This window comes from Cotesia typhae, unplaced genomic scaffold (genome assembly GCF_013202065.1).
Source record: "Cotesia typhae breed Kobodo isofemale line unplaced genomic scaffold, CoteBio_Ctyphae contig_4, whole genome shotgun sequence".
NCBI lineage: Eukaryota > Metazoa > Arthropoda > Insecta > Hymenoptera > Braconidae > Cotesia > Cotesia typhae.
The window spans coordinates 1,578,587-1,606,497 of NW_027423748.1; the positions used below are offsets into that span (position 1 = coordinate 1,578,587).

A 27,911-nucleotide genomic window follows, 5' to 3' on the forward strand; every position below is an offset into this window, starting at 1 on the left:
AGTGTCTTAAGATTGTCATGAAAGTATCCTAAAAATATCGTGAAGTTATCATAAGGTTGTCCTAAAATTGTCGTGAAAGTATTTTTAAGTTGTCCTAAAAGTGTCCTAATATTGTCATAAAAGTAACCTACAATTATTATAGAGTTGTCCTAAAATTATCATAAAGTTGTCATGAAATTTTCCTAAAATTGGCGTAACAGAATCCTAAGATTATCATGAGGATTTCTAAAATTGTCATAACAGCATCATAAAGTTGTCATAAAGCTATTCTAAAATTGTCATGAAAGTACCCGAGAAAAAATTTTTCTATATAATCATATATAATTGTATATAATCATATATGATTATATATGATTATATATCAAATCACATATATAATTATATACAATTATATATAATCATATATAATTGTATATAATCTGACATTTTTCTTAGAAAATCTAATTAATTTCGATGATAATTTTTCAGAGTTTATCAAAACTCCAATAAAACTTTGCTCAAAAAAAAAGAAGAGTAAATATCGAAGTGATCCCCGGTGGTTTTTTGTGAAGAGTTCTTATAGTTTTGTATAAAAATCAACTTATATAAGACTTTGATCGTAAATGAATGCAGCACTTTTATCGATTTACCTGTAAATGAACTGTCATCATTCGAACTGGTTGCCTTTCGACATTTTTTAAATATCCGATACTTTGTTGATCTTGATAATTGCGCAAAATCTTTCATTATTTTGTATTTGATCAAGACACCAGTATTTTATGCGTACTTATAAGATAGCTCACGGGATAATTTCTTTCATATGTTTTTATTTACGTTTTTTTAACCTATTTTAGTTTATTTTTTTTTTTTAACCGATTCGCATTTTTTTTGTTGACAAACTTCAATTAATTGACGCTTTATCGTTAATGAAAATAATTAAATAACCGTAAAAATATTGATATTAATAATGTCCAAAAAAATGTTCTCTTTAATTTTTGGATTGGTTTGGGTTACGCATCTGTGGTTAAAACTGAAAAGATAAAAGCTTCTACCAAGTCGGGCTTTGTTGTGAAGTCAAGAAATAAAAATTTACCTATTAAAATACTATTACAAGATGGTAAGTAAAAAATTTTAATTTTAAAACCATGAAATGTTCAAAATTTCTATTTAATTAATATTAGTTTATTAATAATACTAATAATAAATTTTGATGAATTTGAATAACTAATTTAAATAATTATTTTTGAAAAGATGACGAGGAATATTTAAATAAACAGACGGTGGATGAAGCGGGAAACTTATTGAAAAAGCAGTCCAACCAGGAGTTGAGGCTAAGAATGTGGGGAAAAAAAGGTAGAAGTAAAAAGACAAAGAACCGAATCCTATTGACGCAAAAATTGTTGATCAGCAATCAATCTTTTGCACTGGCAACAAGGATGATTTGACTGATGGTAAATAACTTAAATTACAATCAAAATTAATCATTTTAATATCTCAACTTTACTTAATTTTTAATAAGTATAAAATATTTTAGATTCTGCCAATTAGCAACTTTTTTTTTTAATAGAATTTTTTTTTATTTATACTTTCAAAGTAATAAGATCAATATTTAAATTTGTGCAGAGAAATATCAAATTTTGTTTCAAATTAAGATTATATTTTAGTATGACTTTATGAAAATCTTTATGATTATTTTAACGATTTATTTATTTTTTTATTTATGTCAAATTTTTATTTTGCCAAATCTGTAAGAATGTATTTATTGTGCTAGATCAATTAGGGCCAACACCGTTAACAACCCAAAAGCAGTTCTTACTGATGGTCAATTACAGACTGTTGCTCATGGATCAAAACGACTAGATCGTAAAGATAAAAATCAATCCAATGAACGTCTTTCTGATGGTAGACCGACAGGTGATAAAGGTTAATACTAGTTTACTGATTTTGTTTTGAATTTTATAATTTTTCAAACTCAATGCAATTTAAGTATGGTGACCTTACTGTTTCATATTTTTTCGACTAATAAAATTGCTTTTCTTAATATTAATCCAATAATTGGACGACAAACTTAAAAAAATCATAATTTTTAGATTTGAAAAAAATCACAATTAAACAAACAGTTGACATTTTAGTATATATGAAAAGCATTTTTTTATTATTATATTAAAAATATAAAAAAAAACCGGTATACTTATTTGGATAAATTTTAAAAAAGTTTTTCGTGATGAATTTATTTTTGTTAATATTGAAGTATAAAATTACATTCAAAAGCAATCATGAAACTAAAGAATTTATTTAAGTTTAACCTTAAATTTATTAATAAATTATTTTCTATACTTATAGATATACTCAATAAAATTAAATCAAGCAGCAAGGCAGAAACACGTTCAACGATGGAATCAATTCACAGTGATAATGAAGAACAGACTGGTTCTCAGGGATCAAAACATCACCAAGATCAAGAGCAAATTGAAGATTATTCTTCTGATACTGAATCGAGCGGTAATAAAAATTAATTATAATTTATTTAGCTTATATATGTAATTAGCCCACATTAATTCGTATAATTTTTTCAACTCAACGTTACTTTGAGTTTAAATTTTATAAAGTTAATTTTAATTCTAGTTTTTTCCTAATATCATGGTTAAACTACTTCTAAGTATATAATTATTAAATAAAATTTTTAGAAAAAAATGCAACAAACGAAAAGGAACTGGTGCTGATAAAAAGTAGAATCTAGTCAACGATCTCACAAACCTAAAAAATTAAGAAGAGAAAAATCCAGTTCAAGCGATGATTCAAGTGACACTAGCGGTAACTTAAGTGGTATTTTTCATTTACAAATTATTTTTTTCTATAAATTTATTTGGTATTATGTATTATAATCAATATAGCTGACCTAATAATTCGAGACACTAAAATTGATTTGTGAACTAATTAGAAAAGGATAGATACAGAGGTGTTCCAGTTGTCCTAGGGAGCCTCTGATTTTTACATATTTACAGGTCGCAAAGATTTTCTGAAAATCAGTTAGCGAAGAACTGAAAGATTCATTATATTATATTTATTATATTTACTTTATTTAAGAGGATATTAACGACACAGCAGTTAACTCAAGTGTTGGTTCGGGAATATTGTGGAGGATAAAGAAATTTGCTGATTTTTTATGCCATTGTGGCCTCAAAAATCCTCTAATAATGAATGAGGGAAGCACTTAAATACTTGGTGTTAGTTTGTATATTTTATTTATAAAATTATCAAAGTTCCAATTCAAGGGACGTTGAAAGAGTTAAGGAGATAATCAGTAGAATTGGAAAAATTTTAGTTTTTAATTTTTATAATCCTATTATTTTTGAATTATTAACAGTCAGCTGTATTAATTGTTTTTGACAATTTTTATTATTGAATTTTTAACTATTTTACAGGTAAAAAACTTTTCGAAGAATTTTTGAAATGGCATGAGAAAAAAAAGAGTAAGAATAGGAGCAGGAGTGAAAGTAAAAGCAGGAGTAACAAACATCGGAAGGACAAAAAGCCAAAAGCAAAGGAGGTTTGAACTTGATTTCTATCGAAAGTTTTTAATTAAATATATTTTATTAAAAGACTTGCAGGTTTAACTATAGTGAATATTTTTTCGTTAATTTAATCTGAATGTGGAAGGATATTTGTTCAAAGATATCTTTATCTGCGAATTTTTCCGTCAAGATACTTATGTCTTCTTTAAGTTTTATAACCATTATTCCGAGGACAGCTTTGCATGCTTAGCTATTACTTATTTACGAATACACTGATAGATCTTACTTTTAGAAGACAATTATTTTATAAAAGCCCAAGTATAAAGAGCTCAAATTTAATAAACGTGCATTATACGTCGGTATACTCGTTTTATAGAGCCAGTGTTACATACTTTTTGAGAGTAAACATCACTGTGACGATCGAAAAAAAAGCTGATTTTGGGGAATTTTTTTGACAGGGAAAGGAATTTGGGGATCGGGTTTTTTTTTTTAATTTTATTAAGGGTACATTGAAGATTATTACTCTAGATTTTTAATTAAAAAATATTTAATTATTACAAAGTTATGAACAATCTCGTAGAGCACTGGAGAAAATCCCCCCCCCCATGGTCGGGTCGATAACTCAAAAACGGATCATCTGAAAATAAAAACCCAAATTGCTTTTTAATCAGTAAGGATGTAGTTATTGTTGCACGTACAGAATTTTAAAAATTTTGATTTTAAAAATTTTTTTAGCCGGGTTAAAGCAAAAAAACATTGAAAATAATGAGAAAATTTTCAAAATGGCGTACGTGCAACGATAACTACATCCTTACTGATTAAAAAGCAATTTGGGGTTTTCTATTCACATGATACGTTTTTGAGTTATCGATCCGACCATGAAGGGGGAAATTTTATCTAGTGCTCTACGAGATTGTTAATAACTTTGTAATAATTAAAAATTTTTAATAAAAATTTAAGGTAATAATCTTTAATGTACCATTAATAAAAAAAAAATCTGATCCCCAAATTCCTTTGTTTTCCTATCAAAAAATTTCAGAAAATCACCTCTTTTTCGACTGTCACAGTGGTATTCCCTCCGAATTATTTTCGCAAAAATCGACCTTTTTTCCACTTAGTTATTTTCTGTAGGCTTTCATTCTTCGTGATTTTTTTTTGGGCTCGGGAGAAATCGTAAAATATTTGAATGATTCTCCAGATGTTTTTCAGTTTTTTTATTTGATTATTTCCATTTTAATGTTTTTCTTTTTCATTTTGACCAAGAATAAATTTCAAAGATAAATATATTTCGTCAAATGAAATCAGCCCTAAATATGTTGTATTTTTTTTTTTTTTTGTTTGGAAAGGGAGCAAACAAATAATTTTTTAAAAATTTATTTTATATCTTAATAGGTAGAATTAGTCGAAAAATCTGGGATAATTGTAAATCGATTTAAATTGGATCTAATTACGGAAAGTAATACAAAAAATCCAAGAGAAATGACTCGTCAATTATTCAAATTAATTGTTGGTACGGAAGAGTTAGCCAAGATGACGATCGTTAAAACAAAAGGACGAGAACTAATGCCTGAAAAATATCTTGAAGCTATTTTCGGTAAGCTCACGTATAATGATGTTGCTGAATTTTTTTACGTCTGTACTAGAATTTATAAAGAATAGGGTAGGGCGGGGCTAGTTGATCACCTTTTGGTTCGACCTTCCATAACTTTAAGAGGATGTATCGGATTTAATCAAGTCATATACTGTTAGGTTTGTAATTTAGTCTTCTTCAAATAGTCTAGCAACACAAAAACGATCCGAGTCCAAATTTTCAAGTTATTCCCGGAAATACGCGAATGCTCCAAATTGCTCAAGGTGCCCCACTAGTGAGGCTAGTTGAGTATGAGGCTAGTTGTGCAATGGCTAAAATAAACGGAATGACTGTATTGAATGATATAAAAACAAAATAAAATTGTAATTAACTAGCAAATATTTAATTTATTATAATTCTACATTCGTATAATTATGATTGTAATAATAGTTATAAACATAACAATATTAATTATAATTATGTTATATATTTATTTTAATTTTTACACATTATATTAAATCATCTCGTGTACAAATCAATTGATAATTATTAATTTAGTGAAGAAAAATTTCATTTTTCAATATCGAAAATCTAGTAGGGCTGGTTTAACACGCAGTCAGCGCCTTGCTCAACTAGCCCCAATTGAGGCAACAAAATAAAAGTTAGATTATAAAAGAATAAGAATTAAAAATAAACAATCATATATAATCGAAAGGGCAAACATTAAGTCATCTTTGAATACTTTCGTGATCACAAAATAGCATTTTTAAGCGAGTTTAGGAGAAAAATTCTGAAGACCTGTTTTTTTTTATGTAAATAAAAAAGAAAAAATTTGTCAGTTAGTCTAAACATCGGACGGCAGTTGACTTTCGCGCGATGTGTTCTCCTCTCGTAACCCTTTTTTTCACCATTTACACTTTTGTTGTAAGTTGCTTAGTTTTCGAGATATTTCGATTGCACAACTTACCCCTACGATCAACTAGTCCCGCCCTACCCTACTTTAACGATACGAACTATCACTTCATTAAATCTCATCATAATTGTTTTCAATAGAATATGTGACGATCCATACTGCAAATGGCCGAGAGTTAAATGCTGAAGAATTTAAAAAGTGTGTCGGAAAGATGCTTTCCACCATTCGTGAGAGTTTAAAAAGCAACAACGATAATAAAAATGATGCTAAACACCAAAATGAAGATCATGCTAATAAGAAAAATAAAAATGATGATGGAAGCGAACCTGAAAATGATGTTTAAAAGCAATAATTTCTCACTTTTTTTTTTGTTATTTAAAAGTTCTACATATTGATATTTTTCAATGTTAATTTGGTTAATGTTCTAAGCCCAAAATGTTGATGGTATTTTATTATTCTCTTGCAATGACTCATAATTAATTAACTTAAAAAACTGTATTGTTTTCAAGTTTTTGAAAATAAAACATGTTCTTGTTGCGTTCATTACTTAGTAATACTATTTAGTTTCTCTCTTTTCAAGGATTCAAAATGTCATGTTTAATCGTTTAACCAGTTTATTTATTGTACAATACAACTTGGATATATTTCTTTCTTTCTTCTACTTACATAAAATATTTTAAGTATAAATGGAGATATAGATAAAGATATAACTGCCGTAAGGGTGGGTAGATCATCCGATGTAACTTATAACCAGGTTGTACTGTACTAAGATTCAGTTTGACAGTGACGTGTGTAAAATGGATCAACTTTATGTAATTAATGAATTATTTAGAAAATGTTCGCAGTGACAACTATTTAATTTGATTTTTATTGATTATTATTAATTTTCAGATAATATGCTCGTTTTTTTTTTTTTAACCGAGAATAATCTTTATTATGTTTGTTGAATTCAAGAAATTCCAGTTTTATTTAATCTAAAAATTTTTCAAAAAGAATTTTTGTTAATTATTTTTTATTTGATTTTAAATTAATTTTTTTTTATTTGATGCCTGCCCCCCTTCCTCCTCCTCTCCCCCCGACCAGCAGCACTCGCTTCGCTCGTGCCGCAAATGTCGGGGGCAGGTATCAATTTTTTTTCAGTGAAGTACATTAAATATTTTACGTACTTTCGACCGGCTATAAAAAAAAATAGTATACACTATACGGGCAGAAGTTTGAGAGCTCTGAATTGCGCGCCATGATCATGGCGCGCAGTGCAGAAATCTCAAACTTTCTTCCCTAATAGTGTAATATACTATTCGTCATTTTGTGACGAACACAAAAATTATGTTTTTGAGCTTAGAGGGCTCAAGAACAAAATCAGTGGAATTCTAAGCGTTTAGGTATGGGCTCAGCGGGAAGTTGCAGGGATGGCCTTTAGGGTCAACCGTCTTCCTGATTTTTTTTGCATACTTTCCAGCCTAAAATCCATTGATATTCCGACAAAAAATGATAAATATTTAAATAGGCAGGGTATTTTTAATGTTGGGAGCCTAATGGTTCATCGTAACGTGGCGAATATTGCTTTTCTTTCGATTTTCGTTGTTTTCGGGGTACGCTCAATCATGCAGTCTCTTACAAATAAGCTCTTTGATGTCGTGATGGAAAAGACCTAGTTCCTCTTCTAAAATTCCTTCTTCTTAGTATCCTGAAGTAATAATCTGTCATGACGAGATGGTCCTCTTACAGAGAAGAGTGATACAACTTCCCTACCGGTAAAGGAGTGGGCAAAAATACCGAAGCTTATCAACAATCGGATAACTCTTCATTAAAATTCGGTACAAATTTATTATTTAAAAATTAATTTTTTTTTAATAGCTCAAAATATTACTTTGTTAGTGCTAATTTCTTTTTTTTAATATTTCTTATTTTACGTCTCGATTTATAATAAAACCATTACAATCTATCACTAACTTTCTTTCCATATTATTTTTGGATATTCATCCGGAATTCATCCGGAATGCATTTAGAATTCCTATTTGTGTCAAAATATGACTTCCACATGATATTCAGCGGATCCCCTGCGGATCACCTGCGGATTACCGGCGGAATCCCGCAACTTTTTTACACGGGTAACTTAATAGTTGTTATTTGATATTAGATAGAAATATTTTTAATTAAACTGTATTGGAATTTTACTCACTGAATTCAAACTATTGCTGCAAAAAAACTAGCAAATAATGCTGTACAAAAAATATTTTATTTCTGACAAATTATTTTGACTAATGAAAATTAATGAGAAATTATATATGTAGAAGTGAATCATAGCAATCAATTTCGTTCTATATAAAAGTTAGAGCCTATTTGTTAAAAGATGCAAGAAGAATATGAACAATATCTAAAAATTAAGAATCGGGAAATCTATTTCTTTTCTTCTTTTTTGATAGATTTACTTACTTGTCTTTTGAAACTTGAAAAAAAAAAAACGAATTCTTACATGCAACATTTGTTTATCTTAATATGGTTATTTATTATTTTTTAGATGCGGTCACAGGTATATCACGGTCTTCTCTAGATGAGTGCAAGCATATCCCTGTGGAAAAGGTCTGATAAGTTCTTATAAAATATCAAGAATTTTATATCAGAATTTATAAGTTAAAAAAAAGTATATAAGAACGAAAAAATTTTCTGATACAGATTTTTTTAAGAATTTATCAGTTTTGATCAAAATCACTTTTGTATCAGAAATTACCGACATTATTTCTATGAGAATGATTGAGATTTAATCAGTTGTGAGATTGTATAAGTGAATACTATTAAAGATTTATGAGATTTAGTAAGAATTTTTAGCTTTATAAGTTTATATAAATTTATTTCAAATGTATTTTCAATGAGATTTATTCAGAAATTAGGTTCAATATAATACTTATAGAATCTCAGTAATAAAATTTCTTTTTTAAATCAGTTGAATTTTATAAGTTTAAATGAGAATTTTCATGTAGTGTCATATCTTATAGAATGCTGAAACATAGTTATCATTTTCTATAAGAAAACTCGAGACGTACTTTTTTTCCAAATTTCAAAAGATTAAATCAGGAATTTCGAGGACAAATGCAGACCATTTTCTGATAAAAGTTTTATAACATTTACGAAGAAAATTTTAATGGAGTTAACTTGTAAAAACTCGAAGCATATAAAATGTATTTACAACTACGGGCTTCATGAGATTTATTAAGATTCTCATAAAATCTTTTACTTTAAAATGAATATGTTATTTATTTTGTTAATGTTTTTGAGAGTCCAAAGAAATAAACTGTCGTAGTATATATATACTAAATAAAAGGTAAGTAGTGTAAATATTTAGTAAAGAGTGCCATATTAATTTTTTGCTAATTTTTTTTTGTACAAGAAAAAATAAAGCAAAAAAAACTTTCTTTAGTTTTATCAAAATTCATACGATTCAAACTTCATACAAAAACTAAAAATTATTTAATTCATTACCAAAAATAAAATAAAAAAAAATGATGTCGAATTCTTAGCCTTTGTCATTCGTGTATTATTCATCGTTTCGATACTGCATACCTTATTTTACTTTTGCAAGTTTGATGTTAATATTAGCGTTGCTGTGTATAAGTAGAGGACAAAATACTACTTTAATGTATACTAAATATATTTGTAAGACAAAGAGAGTTTGTAGTCTCAATAATCAATCAAAGGTCTTTCCGCTCTCGACGCGAGCGTGCTTAGGGCAACCCGAAGTCTGAGGTGGTAAACCGTGTTCACTTGTCACTTGAGTTCTGTAAGGGGTTGACGCGTTTGAACCTTTTTCATGTTTCTTTGTTTTTTTTACATTCATTGTGCTACACAATAATTTTATAGTTTGATTGTTTTTTGGTAATAACTTTTAAAATATAATTTCAATTCAATTGTTTATAGGATAAAAAAATATTTTCTCATGTACGCGTATATTAAATTAATAAGCAGTGGTAAATTTACCACAGTTGCGATTAACCAAATAAAAAAATATAAGAAGAGTAATCCTAATAAAATATTTCAAGTTAAGATACAAGGTAAATATTACCAGTGTTTGGTTGGTGCTACTCATGGTAAGTCAAATGTTTTATTGATAATATATAAATAATGTTAAATTCTTAATTAACAATGCATTGAAACCAAAATCTATGCTCTTTTAAATGTGTATTGTTCATTATCATTTTCTCGACGCATAAAAGATTGTTCGATATTATGTTTTGCTATTAACTTATAAAATAATCAAATACAATAGAATACATACAATAACGTAAACATTTTAAGCAAACTGTCCAAAATGAATAAATCGTAGAAGGTGTTATTAGCTTTGAGAAAACTTAAAGAATCTTTTAAAGAAAAAAAACCTCCTTTAAGAATCAATAAGTATTTTAGTAAAAATGATAAATTCTGATAAAATATTGACATCTACGTTTGCAGAACTTATGAGTATATTTGATTTTATGAGTGGATTCGTCCAGATTTTATCAAAATTTGTAATAAATCCATAGGTATTGACATATTTAGTCAAAAGTGTGTTATGTACTTTACTGTATATATTTTTTTTTTTTCAGAGTCACAAGAAGAACTTGCTGATATCATAAAAAACGGTGAGCGAGTACGATTTCCACCTGCAGCACTATTGTCAGATTTATCTGAAACTGATGATCAAACGCGTTGTAGAAAAAAATCTACTGGTGCTTCCCAAGACAATAACACGCGTGATTTATTAAACAAAAAGTTATCAGCCATCAATAAGGTATTGTTTAACTTTATTATTGATGAATTTCATTTTTGCACCTGACATTTTTCAGAATTTTTTTTTACATTTTTATATTTACGACGAAAACTTTTTAAAAAACTTTCCACTCGTAGAAATTAAAAAAAAATACAAGTTTAATTGAAACAAAATATGTTATTAAAAATAATTTATTTTTTAAATAAAATTAAGAAATGTTCAGGTGTCTGCTGATTTAGGGTTAATCTTTATTAAAAAATATTTTATCTTAATTTGACATTTTAAAAGTACATAGTAATTGTAAATAATTGATTATACTATAGACAATTATTATTTTAATAAAGTATCTCTGACGATAAAATACGGATCTGTATTTTCGGTCAATTTACTTAGAATTTTCTTTTTATTTGGGTAAATTCTTCAATAATTTTTTCACTTTTATTTTACTTTTCACTCAAAATGTTATAAGTTTTTAAAGATTATTGTTGTCAATTCGATTTTCTAAAGTCGTTGCCGCTATTTTTGAAAGAATTTCCATCAATGTAGTGTAGATTGTTGTATAAATTTAACAGTGATGCAGTACTAGATACGTCAGTTAAATTAAGTGCAATAATATTTAACTTCTATATATTTATTTTTCATGACCGAGAAGTAAGATATATCTTTTTTCAAAATAAGTAGAAATTATTTTTTAGATTACATATTTCACATGACTATGTCGGAACGATCTCAAACATTCTGATAAAATATAAATGAATTTTTATAACAGAATCTATAAGATATATTTTGAAATTTTTAGATGTTTTATTTTAAATTTTCTAAACTTTATCATACTAATTATATACAATATTACAACTTATACACTTTATAATTGTTTAATTATTCACGAGCGGTCCCAGCTATTACAGGTTCATCGATTACTCCTAAACATTACAAAATCTCGGAAAAAGTGTTATGATAAGGAGATACATTACTTAATTATCTACTTTTTATCGGAGCGTTTTTTTTTTCGAAATTTTCATTTGCTTAAGAGAAATTCATTCATCTGTAATAGCTTTGCTCTTGAAAGTGCAACAAAGATGGTTTGATTTCTCTCGGTGAGTACGAGGAGAGAAAAATATGGGACCTTTTCTTAAGTTGCAAAACTTTGTGAGAATATGTAATATTTTTTGTTCAATTAACAACTATATGCCTATGACTTAAAATCTTACTGTTGTCTAACATACGCCAGAGATCTTTATTATTATTTCAATTAAATTAACTAAAGTTGGTTTGACAAAAGTAATGATGAATTCAATTTTTCTGTTTGAGCAGTGTATTTTACTTTTTTATTGTAAAGGATCATAATTTTATGCATGACATAAAAAGCTACTGTTTTTTCTTATAGCATCTGGGTGATTTCAGGACAAAATTAAAAGGATTACAATTAAAAATCTAAATTTTGTAGGGTTCATTTCTATTAAGTTCAAGATTATATGTGATGAGTAAATATAGTGTTTAGAAAACTATATTCATTCAAGACATTCATTAAGAGGTTAGGGGTAGTCAGAGACACGAAAAAATGAGAATTTTCAGTATTTTTTTTTTGCTATTAAATTATGTTATTTTACAGAAGTAATAATATGGCATTATTACACAATGTTTTGACTTGAAGTCACGAAAATTTGGAAAAATAAAATTAATAATTTCCAAAGTTATAGCTGTTTGTGTTGACCTAGTTCCAAAAAAAGGTCTTTGCGGTGACAATCATAAGTCCTTGGAGATTTATCAAAAATCAATCGGATTGAAAAAATTAATTTTATAAATAGACTAGCTGTTACCCGCCCGCTCTGCTGGGCGTTTACAGAATTGTATTTATAGATTTAAATTTGAAATTTGATTGGAATGTTATATTGACTTAGAGATTCCAAATTCCATCGGAGTAACATTTACCTTTTATCCACGTGATCCTTCTAGCTAATATGTATTGTAACTTTCCATGTGCAATTAATATAACATTCCCGTGGCTTTCTTGAAAAAATGAATAACAATTCATACAACGAAAAAAATTTTAAATGAGCATTGGAAATTTCAGTTAAAGTTATATTGTAGGTCTCATAAGTGAAGTTAAAATCTGCCTAGGTCAAAGTCCAGCGAATTTTGTTGTTAATTAAAATTTTCTCCGTAATAACAACAATTCATCGATTAATGATCAATAAAAATAAAATGTATGTTAATCTCTTAGTCCGTTGACTCAATAGTTACATATGAAGTAAAATTTTAGAAACCTTATAATGATGACTTTTTATCCGCTGCTAAAGAGACGATTGTTGTAAGAAAATATAATTATTAAGAAAGAAAAAAATTTTAATTGGTTGTCCTTGGAGGCCATCCCTGTGATTTTTGTTTCTCCTGAGATTCTATTAAATTTTATATCTATAGGAACAATGTGAATTTTTTGACAAACATCACTCCCGCACTCCTATGTAGGGGAGGAATTTCGTACGATCCTATTTGAAATGATTTCTACATTGTAAACAAAAAGTTCCAACAAAAGTTTGAGGCCATAAAAACTATTGTTTAAAAATAAGAGATTTTCATTGTTAACGCACGCGTAATCCCTTTTGAAGTCAGAATTCGAGAAAAGCTATTTCTAGCTGAATTTAACATCATATGTGAATTTATTTTGTTATTAATACGCTGAAAAATATGTTACCTTGAAATTATGAAAATATTTTTAACCGAGAACACCATTTTAAACAAATAAATTTTCTTGAGTCAATAGAAAAATTATTGCCTCAAGGATAATGTCTGGGCAACAATTGATATCGCGACATGTTAAATGCGTAAGAATTATGAGGTAGATGTGTAGGAGGAGGTGGGTAGATCAAAAGTATTTTCAAATTCAAGGTTTGCAGGAGCTAAAGCTCGGATATTAAAAATCTTAATTGTTAACACCTACCCCGCAATCCATATTATAAGTAGGCTATCATAAAATCCGCTCTTATAGCATTCCTACATCACATACAAAAGATTCTTACCACATTTAAAACCTGTAGAAGCTATAGCTTGGAAATTAAAAATCTTAATTGTTAACACCCACCCCTGCAATCCATTTTGAGAGTAGGTTGTTATAAAATTCGCTCTTACATCATTTTGAAATCACTTATAGAAGATTCCTACCAAATTTGAGAACGATGGGAGTTATAGCTTGAAAATTAAAAATTTTCATTGTTAATAGCCACCCCGCAACCCTTTATGGGGGTGAGATATCGTAAAATTCGTTCATAAATTATTTTTACATCATTTACAGAAGATTTCTACCAAATTTAGAGTCGATAGGACCTTTAGCTTGAAAATTAAAAATTTACATTGTTCAAAGTCACCCCCGCAGCCCCCATGGGGGGGGGGAATATCGTGAAATTCATTCATAGATTATTTCTACATCTCCTACAGAAGATTCCTACCAAATTTGGTGTCGATAGGAGCTATAGTTTAAAAACGGGAATTTTTCATTGTTAACGCCCTCGCAACCCCCCTTGTGGGTGGAATTCCATAAAATCCGTTCTTAGCTGACCTCTACTCGGCGAAAGGAATATTCCTACCAAATTTCAAGTTTCTAGGTCTGATGGTTCCCGAGATATCGTGATGAGTGACTATATAGATAGGATATTTTTTTTTTTCAAAAATTAACAAAATGTCGGCCTCACGACATTTTTTTCTAGATTTTAGGGAAAAAATCAACAGTTACTTGGTCATAAAAAATCGAAATTTTCGAAAAAAAAAAATCCTTCGATCAGGCCCGAGTTTATTATGTATTCTAAAAGCTGTATAAATTTCATTAAAATCTACCGAGCGGTTTTCGAGTTACAGTAGTCACCAGTTCAAAAAACATAGTTTTGAGAAAAACGCATTTAAAGTTTCACATTAGATTGATGTACCGTGATACGCTCTTTGTTATTTATCGAATAACTCGAAAAGTAATGATTGGATTAACTTTAAATTTTCAGAGAATATTTTTAAGATATTATACTTAAAGAAAATGCAAAAAAAAATAAATCGATTTTTTGAAAATCCTGACTACCCCTAACCCTTTAAGAGATTAATTTTAAAAGTTATAATTCTACAGTAACCATATACTATTGTTATGTATGTGTAAAATATGAGTTGTTAACTATAGTTTTTCCTGCACTTTGTACTGTTTTAAGCTATATTTTCTGTACAAATAATAACACTCGTTTAAATTGTTGCGCTATTTCTTATAAATACTTATAAATATATTTAAAGACTACATACTTAATTGAATTTACAACTAAAAACAATTATTATAATAATTATTATTATCGTAGTCTAATAATAATATTAATTCAATATTAATTGAACTAAATATTTATGATAATTTCATAATAGAGCTTGATTATAAAATTTCTTGGGAGTGTTTTTTCTCATGAAAGGTACAAAAATCGTGTGTTGCTCACTTCTTAGCTATCTTAACAATTTTTAAAATAAAATAAGAGTCAAATTAAAAAGAAATTTTCTTACAAAATAATAAAAACATTAAATCGATGAACATTATTGTTAAAATTTAAATGAATGGGAAGACAGAATAAAATTTTCTTATTAAAAATGTAGCTTTTGACCCACGTGATTTTATTATGAAAAGATTTTTCTTTCATTTTTCTTTTTCTTAAAAAAACGGAAACGAGTCAAAAATAATGTCATTGATTAATTCGTTTCAATTTTTTTTCGTTTTAGTTCTAAAGAAAAAAAAACATGACTTAAGATGAAGAAAAAAATATAAAAACAGTTCTTTGAATTTTTTCATGGTGTATTTTCTTTGGTTATGAACAATTCTTTATCGCTGTCACTATTTGCATTCATTACATTGGCTATTATCGCTTCAAAATTTTAATAATTTTTTTATATACTAGGAATCGTAAATTTTTCAACCGATCACTATGAAGAGATTAAATAATCGTTTGCTGAATCCATCATGTGATGAAAATAGTGTAAGCAAACCAACAAAATCTCGTTGGCAAACGATATTTACTGATGCATCTATTGAAAAAAAAAGTAGGTATGCAAAGTTAATGCTATCGAAATTATCAAAGTATGCGTATATAAATTAGTTGGCTTTATTTGAAGTAAATAAGAAACTTTCATTTTATGAAAGGACAAATTTAAATACAAACTTTTCATTTTATTGGTTCGATGATGATTTTAATAAAGAAGTGAAGTTGAGACTCAGATTTTTATGATTATTAATAATTTAAAATGATCATTGACAATTAAGAGTATTTTTTATATGAATACATTTGCACGCTACTAAAAATGCTTTTTAAATTTTATCCATTTACATCATATATTAGAAACAATGATATATGTCAAAGTGTTTATGTGTACTTTTTATACTATACTTCTTAGGGTGATTCAAAAAAAAAGAATATTTTTTTTTTCGTTTGGTACTCTGAAAAATAGGTTCCTAGACACCTCTAAGAAAGCCTCTCCAAGCATGAGTTCTTAATTGTAACGGGAAGGTCCTCCTTCTTACAGTTTTCTATTTTTTCTTATTATCAGATAGAAAAATTTATATCTCGCTTCCAACTACTTGAAAAAATATCTTGTTCCTTAGATTTTGTAAGAAATTGAATGCTCTACAAAAAAGGTCTCTTACGATTTTTTCGTAAACCCAACCGTTTAAAAGATATTAACGGTTAAAGTTTGATTATTTTTGGGAAAATTTTTTATTTCTTATGAATTTTATAACTCAATGAAAAAAATCATTATGAATGATGAAACTCATAGTTTTGTAGGAAATTTACTGCTCTATAAAAATGGTCTCTTATGATTTTTCGATCAAGTTGAGCGTTTACGAGATATTCATCGTCAAACATCAATGCATATCAATTTTTCTAGTTTTTGATCAATAATTTGAAAAATTTCAATTTATTCTGTGAGTTTCAAGGAAATTTAGACAAATTTGAGTTTTTATTATAAAAGCAACTCCTATAGATGTTTTCTGTTCAAAAATTCATTTGAAAGTTTTTATTCTAATAATATTTTTTTAAATTTTATCTTTAATAATTTAAAATCTTAATCGCGTTGTCATTTATTATTATAAAATTTGTTCAGTGCATATTTTTAAATTGTTTTTCACAAAATATACATAAAATTTTCGTTCGAGGGGATTTTTGTTTTGAATTCCATTTCTTCTTCTGTTTGTCTTCTGAAACTAACGCCATCTATGTTTTTACTCTCAACTATCTTCAGTATCTACCCATTTAATACCGTATTTTCAGTGTTCCTAAAACTGATCATCTTGAATACGTAATAAAATAATTCATTTTAAATAAGTCTTATAATCATCACATAAATTTATTTATCATCAATTAACCTACAATGAATAAAGAAATACGTTTTATCGGAATACCTCTACAAAGAATTTCGGAACGTAAGTTACCAAAAGTGAAAGAGGTTATGCGTGTGTTTTTCTACCAACTTAAAATTTTAAAGTATTCAATCAAACAAAGTGCTAAAAATTCAGTTGACCAAGTTATTGAACTGTGGAGAAAAATCAAATTCCAACTAGTGGAGCTCCTAATGCAGTCAAAAATTTCTTCGCTATCACAGTCAATGGTTAAAATTACAAAAAAATTTCGATAAAAAGAATTCAGCGCAAAACCAAAAGGAAATGAAATTTCAGACTGATCTTGAACAATTATTCGACATTGTGAGCGAAAAATCCTTAAAAGTGCTTGATGATAATATTAGAAAGTTGTATTTGGATCAAAAATTCGGTACCCATAAAGAGATTCTTTCTAATAATGTACCTGTGTCAAACTTAACCACAACTATGATGGGAATAGATGAGAGTAGTAAGTATCTGAGATATTTAATTATTATAAAGTCAGGTAGTAGTGTAACTTTTCATAGATGACTAGATGACATTTGACTAGACAATTTTTGGAGTCCTTTCTTAATTATTTGTCATCAAAATGAATAAATTCTATACATTTTCTTCGTTTAATTTATAAAACAGATCTTATTCCAGACTTAGATCAACCGTCTACCAGTCATGCGATTGTTCCAAGTGAAAAATCAGAGTCGTTCTCTACGTATACATTAAGTGGAGTTACAAATTTTGGATCTGATTCAGAGTATGAACCTCCAATTCCGACAAAACGAGCAAAACTTGATGTCTTAACTCCTGAAGTCATTTTTGGACTCGACCGAGTTAATGTCAGCAGTAGAAATGCGATGTTTATTATTGCTCCGGTTTTACTAGCAGTAGGTATTAAAATTGAAGATACAACGCTCAGTTATAGTTCAATTCAACGAGCTCGTATGCTTCAAAGAGAAGACATTGCTAAAGGACTTAATGACAACTTTAAGACACACGATAAATACGTTATGCATTGGGACGGAAAAATGCTGAATGACCTTGTTGGATCAAAATCTGTGGAACGGCTACCAGTTATTTTAACTGCATTTGGTACCGAACAATTACTTGGGGTTCCAAAAATGAATTCTGGGACGGCAGACAATCAAACATCAGCCATTTTATCGACATTGAGTGAATGGGGTATTACTAATTATGTTAAGGCGATGTGTTTTGACACGACGGCAGTTAATACAGGTAACTTATCAATGATAATTTAATCTAAAAAATATTTAATTATTAACGTTCTAGTTTAATTTTTATTGCTTACTGAATTTCACTTTTGAAATTATTGAGAATTATTTACTCATTTGGATTTTAAATATAATCTACAATTTGTTGAAAATATTAAATTTAACGATAGTTATCTATTTTCTTTATACAGGAATTCATAACGGTACATGTAAGGCAATTGAAAAGACTTTGGGAAGAGAGTTAATCTGGTTACCATGTCGTCACCACATTTTTGAGATCATATTGAGAAGTGCATTTGAAGTATATTGGCCTGTGTCATCTGGGCCAAACGTACCAATGTTCGGAAGATTTAAAAAATCATGGGATGAAATAAATAAAACTAATTATAAATCTGGAATTGAAGATACTGTTGTTGCTGATATCATTTTGGATAAAAAAAATGAAATATCTAGTTTAATTGCACAATCCTTACAGGTATGATTTAACTGCGATTTTAAGAAAAAAAATTTTCTTGTTTCTGACAAATTTTTAATTGTTTTTGATAGTTACTACAACCCCGAGATGACTATAAAGAATTGTTGGAATTGTCGTTGATTTTCCTTGGAGAAATGCCTCAAGAAGAAATTTTTTTCAAACGTCCTGGTGCAATTCATCATGCTAGGTGGATGGCGAAGGCAATTTACAGTTTAAAAATGTTTCTATTCAGAAATGAATTTAAACTTTCTAATAAAGAATTGGACGGTCTTCGGCAAATTTGTATATTTATAGTTACACTGTATTTAAAAGCTTGGTTTTCATCAACTTCTGCAACAACTGCTGCTAATCATGACTTGCAGTTTTTGAAAAATTTATTCGAGTACAAAAATATCAATTCATTGATTTCTTCAGCAACTTGTGAAAAAATGATTTTGCATTTATGGTATTTAAGTGATGAACTTGCCATTTTATCATTATTTGACGATACCGTTTCATTGGAAGTAAAAAAATATTGTTGGAGCTGTTAATACTCGTAACGGTACAGATTCTAAAGCTAAAAAATTTATAATTGATAAAAACGATTTGAATTCATTAACGCAAAAAGTCTGAGTGACTTTGTTTCTAAAAAGTCTTTAAATCTCTTTAAAATCTTTGATTTACCATATGACTTCCTTGATAAAGATATTGAATCGTGGCCTACTAATGACAGTTACATTGAAAATAAAGAATACTTTAACCAATTGAAAGTTGTTAATGATTCAGCAGAACGAGCTGTTGCATTAGTTAGTGAGTATAATCAATGCTTGACAAAAATGAAGAGCAATTCCAATACTTATTGCAAATTATCAAAGAACATCGAAAAAACTACCCAAACTGCAATAGAGGAAATTATTTACAGTAAAAGTGTACCGTTATGTTGAAAATATTGAAAATTATATGGCAGTTGATAATTAAATAAATAAATTCTTCGATAAAAAAGTGAAACACATGTGAAACACACTAAATTGAATTATATATTTAAAAAAATGCACTAATTTTTTGTTTTAATGTAATCAAACATGTCCAAGACTAAAAAAACTAATTAAAAAATAGTTCATAACATATTTCTATTCATAGAAACTCAAATTTGTCTAAATTTCCTTGAAACTCACAGAATAAATTGAAATTTTTCGAATTATTGATCAAAAACTAGAAAAATTGATATGCATTGATGTTTGACGATGAATATCTCGTAAACGCTCAACTTGATCGAAAAATCATAAGAGACCATTTTTATAGAGCAGTAAATTTCCTACAAAACTATGAGTTTCATCATTCATAATGATTTTTTTCATTGAGTTATAAAATTCATAAGAAATAAAAAATTTTCCCAAAAATAATCAAACTTTAACCGTTAATATCTTTTAAACGGTTGGGTTTACGAAAAAATCGTAAGAGACCTTTTTTGTAGAGCATTCAATTTCTTACAAAATCTAAGGAACAAGATATTTTTTCAAGTAGTTGGAAGCGAGATATAAATTTTTCTATCTGATAATAAGAAAAAATAGAAAACTGTAAGAAGGAGGACCTTCCCGTTACAATTAAGAACTCATGCTTGGAGAGGCTTTCTTAGAGGTGTCTAGGAACTTATTTTTCAGAGTACCAAACGAAAAAAAAAATATTCTTTTTTTTTGAATCACCCTAATACTTCTTATCATAATCTATAGGATAGTTGTAATAAGCTGATGAATTTATACTTAATTTAGATTTAGAAATAACAATGTGTATATTCACTCTTAATGTTGTAAATTATTAATTTTATGTCAATTATTAGTAAAGTATTCATTCATCACCTGTTTCGATTATTTGGTTCATGATAGTCAAAGTAATAACTACTAAATGTCATTAGAAAATTATAATCAACTAAATATACGTATACGTTCGATTGTATCTATCATGACGTTTTAATTTGTTTAAATTTTTTTACCTAACTAGGTTTAGAATTTTTCGATGACAGTAATGCGGTTGAACAAATGTATGATTCAAGCAATTCCGATTTGAAATCAGATACATCAGCTGATAATTTTACAACCCTTAATGATAATAATAAAACCTTTGACGATGACGATGTAAATATTGACGTGGATGGTGAAAGTCTCTGTTATGATACATCCATAAACAGCAGTTGCGATGATATTTATAGCATTTGCTCATGCTGTAATGACGATATAGGTTCTGACGATGATTATGATCAAATCGGTGGTAGCATACCCAATGAAAAATTATTCGATGCCAGCCAAGCGGAAAGTAATCGTCTCATGTTTCCATCTGCCAATCTTAAAGTATCTGACGTATTATTAATGATAGAAATGTTTTCAATTTCTAAAAATTTAACAAAATCCGATCAAAATGATTTGCTGAAGTTAGTGAAGATCTTAGCTGGACCTGATTATGAATCGTGGGATTGTAGTTATTATTCAAGATCAAAAATTTTTGGTGTTACCGATGATAAAATAACTCTTAATTTTTTTTTGTGAAACTTGTAACGTAATTCTCGTCAAAAAAAAATTGCCAAACAGTTCTAAAAAAGAAAATGTTCAATGTGAAAAATGTAAAGAACAATTTTGTGTTTCTTCTCAATCAACAAATTATTTCATGAGCGTAGATATTAAATATCAAATTCAATTAATTTTAAATCAACCTGAAATTCAAAATAGTTTTTTTAGTCATGTGGAAACTGAAAATCGATCATCTAATATGTTAGATATTCGAGACTCTAACTTATATAAAAAATTAAAAAAAGACTGCCCGGATATTTTTACATTAAATTATAACACTGACGGTGCTCCTATATTTAAAAGTTCGAAGCAGAGTTTTTGGCCACAACAATTAATTATTAACGAATTGCCTCTAGAAGAACGTTTTAAACATATCATTCTAGGTGGTGTTTTCTTAACAGACGCTGAACCTAAGTCAGAATTTATTAATCTTTACAATAAAGAATTGTGTGATCAAATTATTGACCTGACGAACAATGGCGTTGATATATTTAATCATTCAACCGGAAAAAATTGTAATTTAAAGTTTACGCTACTTTGCTGTTGTGTCGATACGCCGGCACGCGCAACATGTCAAAATCGAGTGAAATTTAGTGGCTATTATGGATGTAGTTGGTGTTATGAGCCGGGTTTTTATGTTGGACATGCGGTGCACTATCCACTTAGTGAGGATGAACCAAATTTACGAACTCATGAATCTCATTTGGAAAATATCAAAGAAGTTGAAAAAATAAAAAAAACGTTTCTTTTAAAAAGTAAGGTACCTACAATTATGGGTGTTAAAGGACCTATGAGTTTTGTTGAAAAATTGCCTCTCTTTGATAGCGTTTGGGGGTTTCCAATAGACTACATGCATGGTTGTTTGTTAGGAGTTACGCGTCAGCTATTGGAATTATTAAAGACACCCGGAGTAAAATTCAAATTAACTAAACAACAACGCGAGGCTGTTGATAAACGTTTGACATCTATAAAACCACCTCATGAAATATACAGATTACCTCGACCGACTGCTGATATGTGTAAGTGGAAAGCATCTGAATTTGAATCTTGGTTATTATATTGGAGCCTTCTGTGTTTGGATGGTATTGCAGATCAAGAATTTTTAGAAATGTACGCTCTTTTCGTTCGAAGTGTTTTTAATTTACTGAAAAGAAAAATTACTGATGAAAATATTGCAAGGACTAAATATGATTTGACGAAATTTGTTGGGTTATTTCAAATTGAATTTTCGGAATCAGCTATGACATTTAATATACACTCTCTCTGGCATTTGTGTAAATCTTTAGAAGAAACCGGTCCGTTGACGGGTACATCAGCTTTTTCCTTCGAAAATGGTATTTTTAATCTAAAAAAAGGAATAACTGGTCCACGAAGCGTTAGCCATCAAATTACAAAAAAATTTTTGAAGAAAAAAATGCTTTTATCACAGTTAGATTTTTTAACAACATCGTCTCAATGTAAAAATTTTTGTAAAGAAATATTCACTCATGACGAACTGAAGGATGTCTTAAAACTTTCAGATAACATTGTTCTTACTGGAAAAACACGCATACATGTGCAAATTGAAAACAAAATTAAAAATCTTATCAATGATCATAGCGTTCTGATTCATGCTTATAAAAAATGTATTTATAGAAAAACTGTGATTCACAGTACAGATTATACTCGAGCTACAAAAACTAATGATACTTTTATACAAATACAGTCCGGTCAAATTATTCACATCCATCATTTAATAGTTATAAAAGAACAATGTTATGCTTATGGCTGTCCTTTAGATACTGTTCCTTATTCAATTGGTAGTGTTGAAATAGATCATATTCATCGTATCACTGATAAATGCGGACATGAACCGATATTAACAAGAATATCTAATTTTGAAGAAAAAGTTATTTTCGTAGAGATAGATCAATCTCAGTTTATCTGTCATTTCCCTTATATTTTGAATATGAATTGATTTCTATCAATTATTTATTGATTGATTGATTCATTGATTATGAATTGATCATATTAATCAATTGATAAATTGATTATTTAATTCTATCAATTAAATATTACTTATCACTTATGATTACTATTAATTGAATTTTGATCAGATATTTTACTAAACATAAAAATGTATAATTCTGTCAAACAAATCCACTATGTTCATTAGTAATTGGAATACGTATTATGGTTGGTATTCTTTTTATTGAATGTATATCTTTTATATATTAGGCACATATTTTTGCTTTGAGATATTCTTATAATTCGCAATATAGTTCATTTAAAATTTTAAATAACGTTTGTCTCTGTTTTAAATTTGGTCAGGTTTAAATTACATTATTTACTGTTTTGTTAAACTGTATATTGTTACTATTGAGTTGGCCCTCAATCAATCGAAATACTTTAAAACGAGCTTAAATTACCGAAGAAGATTTGATTCAAAAGTTCCATAAAATATAAGCTTCGTAATGAAGTCATATTTTTTTGTTTTTTAATTAGAAAAGTTATAATGAGTATGATTACAGTACTTATGTATATTAAATACTTCAGAAGCAGTTAATTAAAATTCTTGTCTGATTATTCAACAATCATTAGTTTGAAATTAATCCTTATTCAAATCCTTTTCCTATTAAAATATAGTAAATATTTAGAATAATCGATTTCATTTCATTTTATACGAGTGTATACTTATGAAGTGATTAATAATGAAATCTCCATGGTTTTAGTGGTTTATATTATAGGTCACTTTATCCACACTCGTCATTATTAACGTACACGAAAAATAATTAAAAAGAAGATATCTATTAATATGTAATGTTGTTATTATAGGATCGTTTTAATACTGAAGAACGTAGTGTAATAGCATCATCAAATCTCAAACAGCGTGAAACGACTGAATCTGAAGTGAAAAAAGATAAACCTCAGAAGGTAAAGTAAATTTTAAATAAGAGCATTATTAATATTGAATCATTCTGACAAATATTTCATTTTTTATAGCGTAAAAAGAGCAATGACAGTGGAATCCAATCATTAGATGGACTCAACAAAGAAAATGTACGTTAAATATGAAAATTTTTTTCTAAAGTTATTGTCCATATTTTGTTCAACTTAACTTTTTTCTAGAATAATATTGTTATAATGTACCAACGAGTTAATAAGTTTATATATTTTTTAATTGTTGAAGGAATTCGTGGACTCTAAAAAAATGAAAAAAGAACCGGGATTACGTAAAGTAAGTTACAAAAACAATTTATTTTCTTATGAATAATAAAAGTTTGTAAAATGAACACCTTATTGAATTTAATAATTTTTGCTAGTTTTATGAATTTTAATTATTTTTCAATTTCATAAATGCTTCATCCGCAAGAAAACAAAAATATAAAATAATACTTAGTGTGATAGAATATTTCGTTTTCAATATTTGTTAATTCTATTTCATTTTTCAGCAAAAAAATATTATTACTCGAAAAAATGAAGTTCTTTCGACGGCAGTATGTATCATAAGTCATAAGTAAAAATTTGTCTTTCACTATTATTCTAGGGATTTGTCTACTAATCAAATTTCTTTTATAAATTAAGGTTATTTTGGTACGACCAACTGACAATAAACTAGTCAAAGAATCTGAAGAAGAAACCGACAAAAATGTTACGATTCCTGTATCACCTTCGAGCGAAGGTTTATTTTCATCACCACCACACCATTGCCATGGTAGCCAATCTCCAATAACAGAACAAAAACAATTATCAATAACTATCGAGAGACCTAGTACTTCAAACATGGGAAGTAATGATTTCAAAGATAAAATGGAAAAAGTTCCGGATATTGAGCCGAAAACAATGTAAGCTTTGATTCTATTAATTTAATTTTAGTAAATGGTATTTATCGTATTTAAATCTTGTTTTTCTGAATCTATACTCATGAACATATTTTTGTTTTTTCAATTAAAGGATTTATAGACTAGAAAAAATAACCTAGCTGAGATGTTTTTTTCAATTAAAGATTAATGTGTTTTCAGTGTTGTTACACCTGGGAAAGACAAGAAGAAGAAAAAACATCATGTTAAGGAAGAAAAGTTAATAACCCAATTGGACCAATTGCAAAGTGATCTAGATGATATCAAAAAGGAGCAGCAAGTCCAAAGCAAAATGTTAAAAATCTTATTAAACAATTGGAATGAACACAAAGGTATACTAGCATATTTTACTATATTTATTTTATGATTCTCAATTACCAATAGAAATAGCTTTTTTATTATCTTTATTATGTGTATGATACTTATTGAACTGAAAGTCATTAAAAATTTTCTATATATAAAAATTTAATGGTCGAATAACTAGATTCTATTACAATTGATCATTCCAAGCCTAATGATCACAAAGGGAATTATATATTTTGATAAGTATATGTCGATCTAAAATTTTCTTCTCATGGTTTCTGGTTCAATATATTCAATTAAAAATTGTAAAAATAATTTCTTTATTTTTATATATTTAATTTCTACAAAAGTCAAAAATCGTAAACTATCGAAATAATGATAAAATAGTGAATTATTAAAAAAAAATTATTTTACAGCTACGCCATCAAATCTTGGATCGATTCAATTAGAGAAAAAAACAGGATTTCCTCAAGTTGGTTTCACTCGAGTATCTGACAATAGTGTAAGCCTTTTTATACTGTTTTCTATTATTACGAGAATTAAATTAATAATTAATGATTGTGAATGAAAATGATTATAGATCCATCTAGGACAAGGTATTTTTGTACCGAAAAACTCTTATCTAGTGGCAAAAATTAAAGCTAAAAGTGCTTCACAATTTGTGAGGCAAATGATGATGGCAGTATTTACACCTGAGGAATTGCAAAATAGCAGTGTTCATGGGGCTAAGTCCAACAAAGTAAAACAAGAAGAACAAAAACCACGACTGGATCCAACTAGATTACAAGCCGTAAAAGGTAGTGTTCCAAAATATATTGCACAAAATTTTTTGAATGAACATATTTTGTTTCTCACTGAATAAAAACAGGCTATCGCTGAATCGTTTTCAAATAACTAATCATAAAATATACTATCCATTATATTCAAAACTCAATCTTATACAGTTATACTCAATAGTGTATTAAATTATGTGACAAAGAACTCAATTTTAAACTATTCCACTGCAGCTCTTTTTTTCATATACGACTCAGGTTTTTCAGAAAACTAAAAATTTTTAAATAAAAGTTTGTATTCACTTCCATGTCGATAATTTTGAACTAAATTTTAGTTAATCTAATACGACAATAATAATCATGAACATTACAATTACAGATATAACCTTGCATTACCTAGAAGATTCAGGAATATCAAAACAACGTTGTGATGCAGAAATGAAATTGTTTTACTCTTACGTAAGCAGTAAAATAACTGATTCTCGAGCTGAAATAAAACGTCTGCCAAAGGTAAATATTAAATAATTATTATTAGAGATTGATAATCGCTAAGTTTTGACTTTAAAAAATGTTCAATCTTTATTCAAGTTCATTTTCTAAATCGGAAAACGTTCAAAAGACACTCAAATGACCGTTTTCTTATTAAATTAAGTAAATCTTTGCATTTTTTTTTCGAATTATAAATAACTGAAATTTAATTAAGTAACAATTGAATGATGCTAAGGCCAAAACGTACATGATTTTTTATTTTAGAAAACTGGAGAGAGCGGTGTGATAACGTCAAATATTGAAAAAAACACTGTAGTCTCTGACAGTGAAGAAAGCAGCGAAGATTCTGATGATGAAGAGATTAATCAAGAATCAGAGAAGGACGGTGAAAACAAGCAAGATACCAAGAAGGATGAATCAAGGAGTAAAAATTCCAAATTAATTGATGAAACTGATGAAAATTTGGATGCCGACCTGACTCAAATAATTGACCCTGGTGTTGTTCATGAACAAAACGTTGGTTCAATTGAAGAAGACGGGCACAAAGTTTATGACTCAACAAATACCGAAGGATAACCAATTTCTTTATGTTTTAATATCGCTCAACTACTTTTAAGTTTTAAATATTTTTATTGTTCTATTATTCGTATCTACGCATTTATTTATAATAGTTTAATCAACTATTAGTTTTATAGCTGGTTTAGTTTCATAAAGATTATTTTTCAGATCTAATATTCATAATTTGTATTTGCTCCTTAAAAGCTTTTATTAAATAAATCATAAAAACATTAATGGTAATAATATTATCGATGGAATCAACTACTTTAATCCCAAAAGTTAACACAAAAATTCTTAGTTAATTACGCTAAATATTTGGCATAAAAAATCACATCAATTGTGGTTATAAAAACTGATAGTTTCACTGTACAAATTTATTCATCACTTCTTGTAAATGTTTCTCTTGTCTTTGTGTCCACTGAATGAATTTTTTATACATATTTTCTTTAGAAATATCAAAAAAAATCTTATTAAGATTCTGAACTGATTGCCTGAATCAACCTTATGCAATAAATATTATTTTTAGGGCTTGTGGTCAATTTTTCTTGAGATTTAGCATAAAAAATTAGAATAAAAAATTCTGATTAAAACTGGTAAAACTA

The 27,911-nt window shown here is 28.0% G+C and overlaps 3 protein-coding genes across 3 annotated transcripts; all 3 read left to right on the top strand.

Moving 5' to 3' along the window:
* The first annotated feature begins 1,316 nt into the window (after positions 1-1,316).
* Positions 1,317-2,495, top strand: LOC141527584 (uncharacterized). Its single transcript, XM_074243152.1, has 3 exons — positions 1,317-1,332; positions 1,732-1,902; positions 2,323-2,495. Exons 1-3 carry the CDS (start codon positions 1,317-1,319, stop codon positions 2,493-2,495), a joined length of 360 nt encoding a protein of 119 aa, XP_074099253.1.
* A 7,416-nt stretch (positions 2,496-9,911) lies between these two features.
* Positions 9,912-27,532, top strand: LOC141527585 (uncharacterized). Its single transcript, XM_074243153.1, has 12 exons — positions 9,912-10,062; positions 10,558-10,742; positions 24,162-24,260; positions 24,330-24,386; positions 24,517-24,564; positions 24,779-24,823; positions 24,912-25,171; positions 25,349-25,518; positions 25,906-25,991; positions 26,070-26,286; positions 26,642-26,772; positions 27,016-27,532. The coding sequence occupies exons 1-12, from the start codon at positions 9,912-9,914 to the stop codon at positions 27,325-27,327; spliced, it is 1,761 nt and encodes a 586-aa protein (XP_074099254.1). The 3' UTR covers positions 27,328-27,532.
* Positions 17,724-19,352, top strand: LOC141527214 (uncharacterized). The gene is made up of 3 exons (XM_074242571.1): positions 17,724-18,336; positions 18,524-18,807; positions 18,879-19,352. The coding sequence occupies exons 1-3, from the start codon at positions 17,958-17,960 to the stop codon at positions 19,335-19,337; spliced, it is 1,122 nt and encodes a 373-aa protein (XP_074098672.1). The 5' UTR covers positions 17,724-17,957; the 3' UTR covers positions 19,338-19,352.
* Positions 27,533-27,911: the final 379 nt, after the last annotated feature.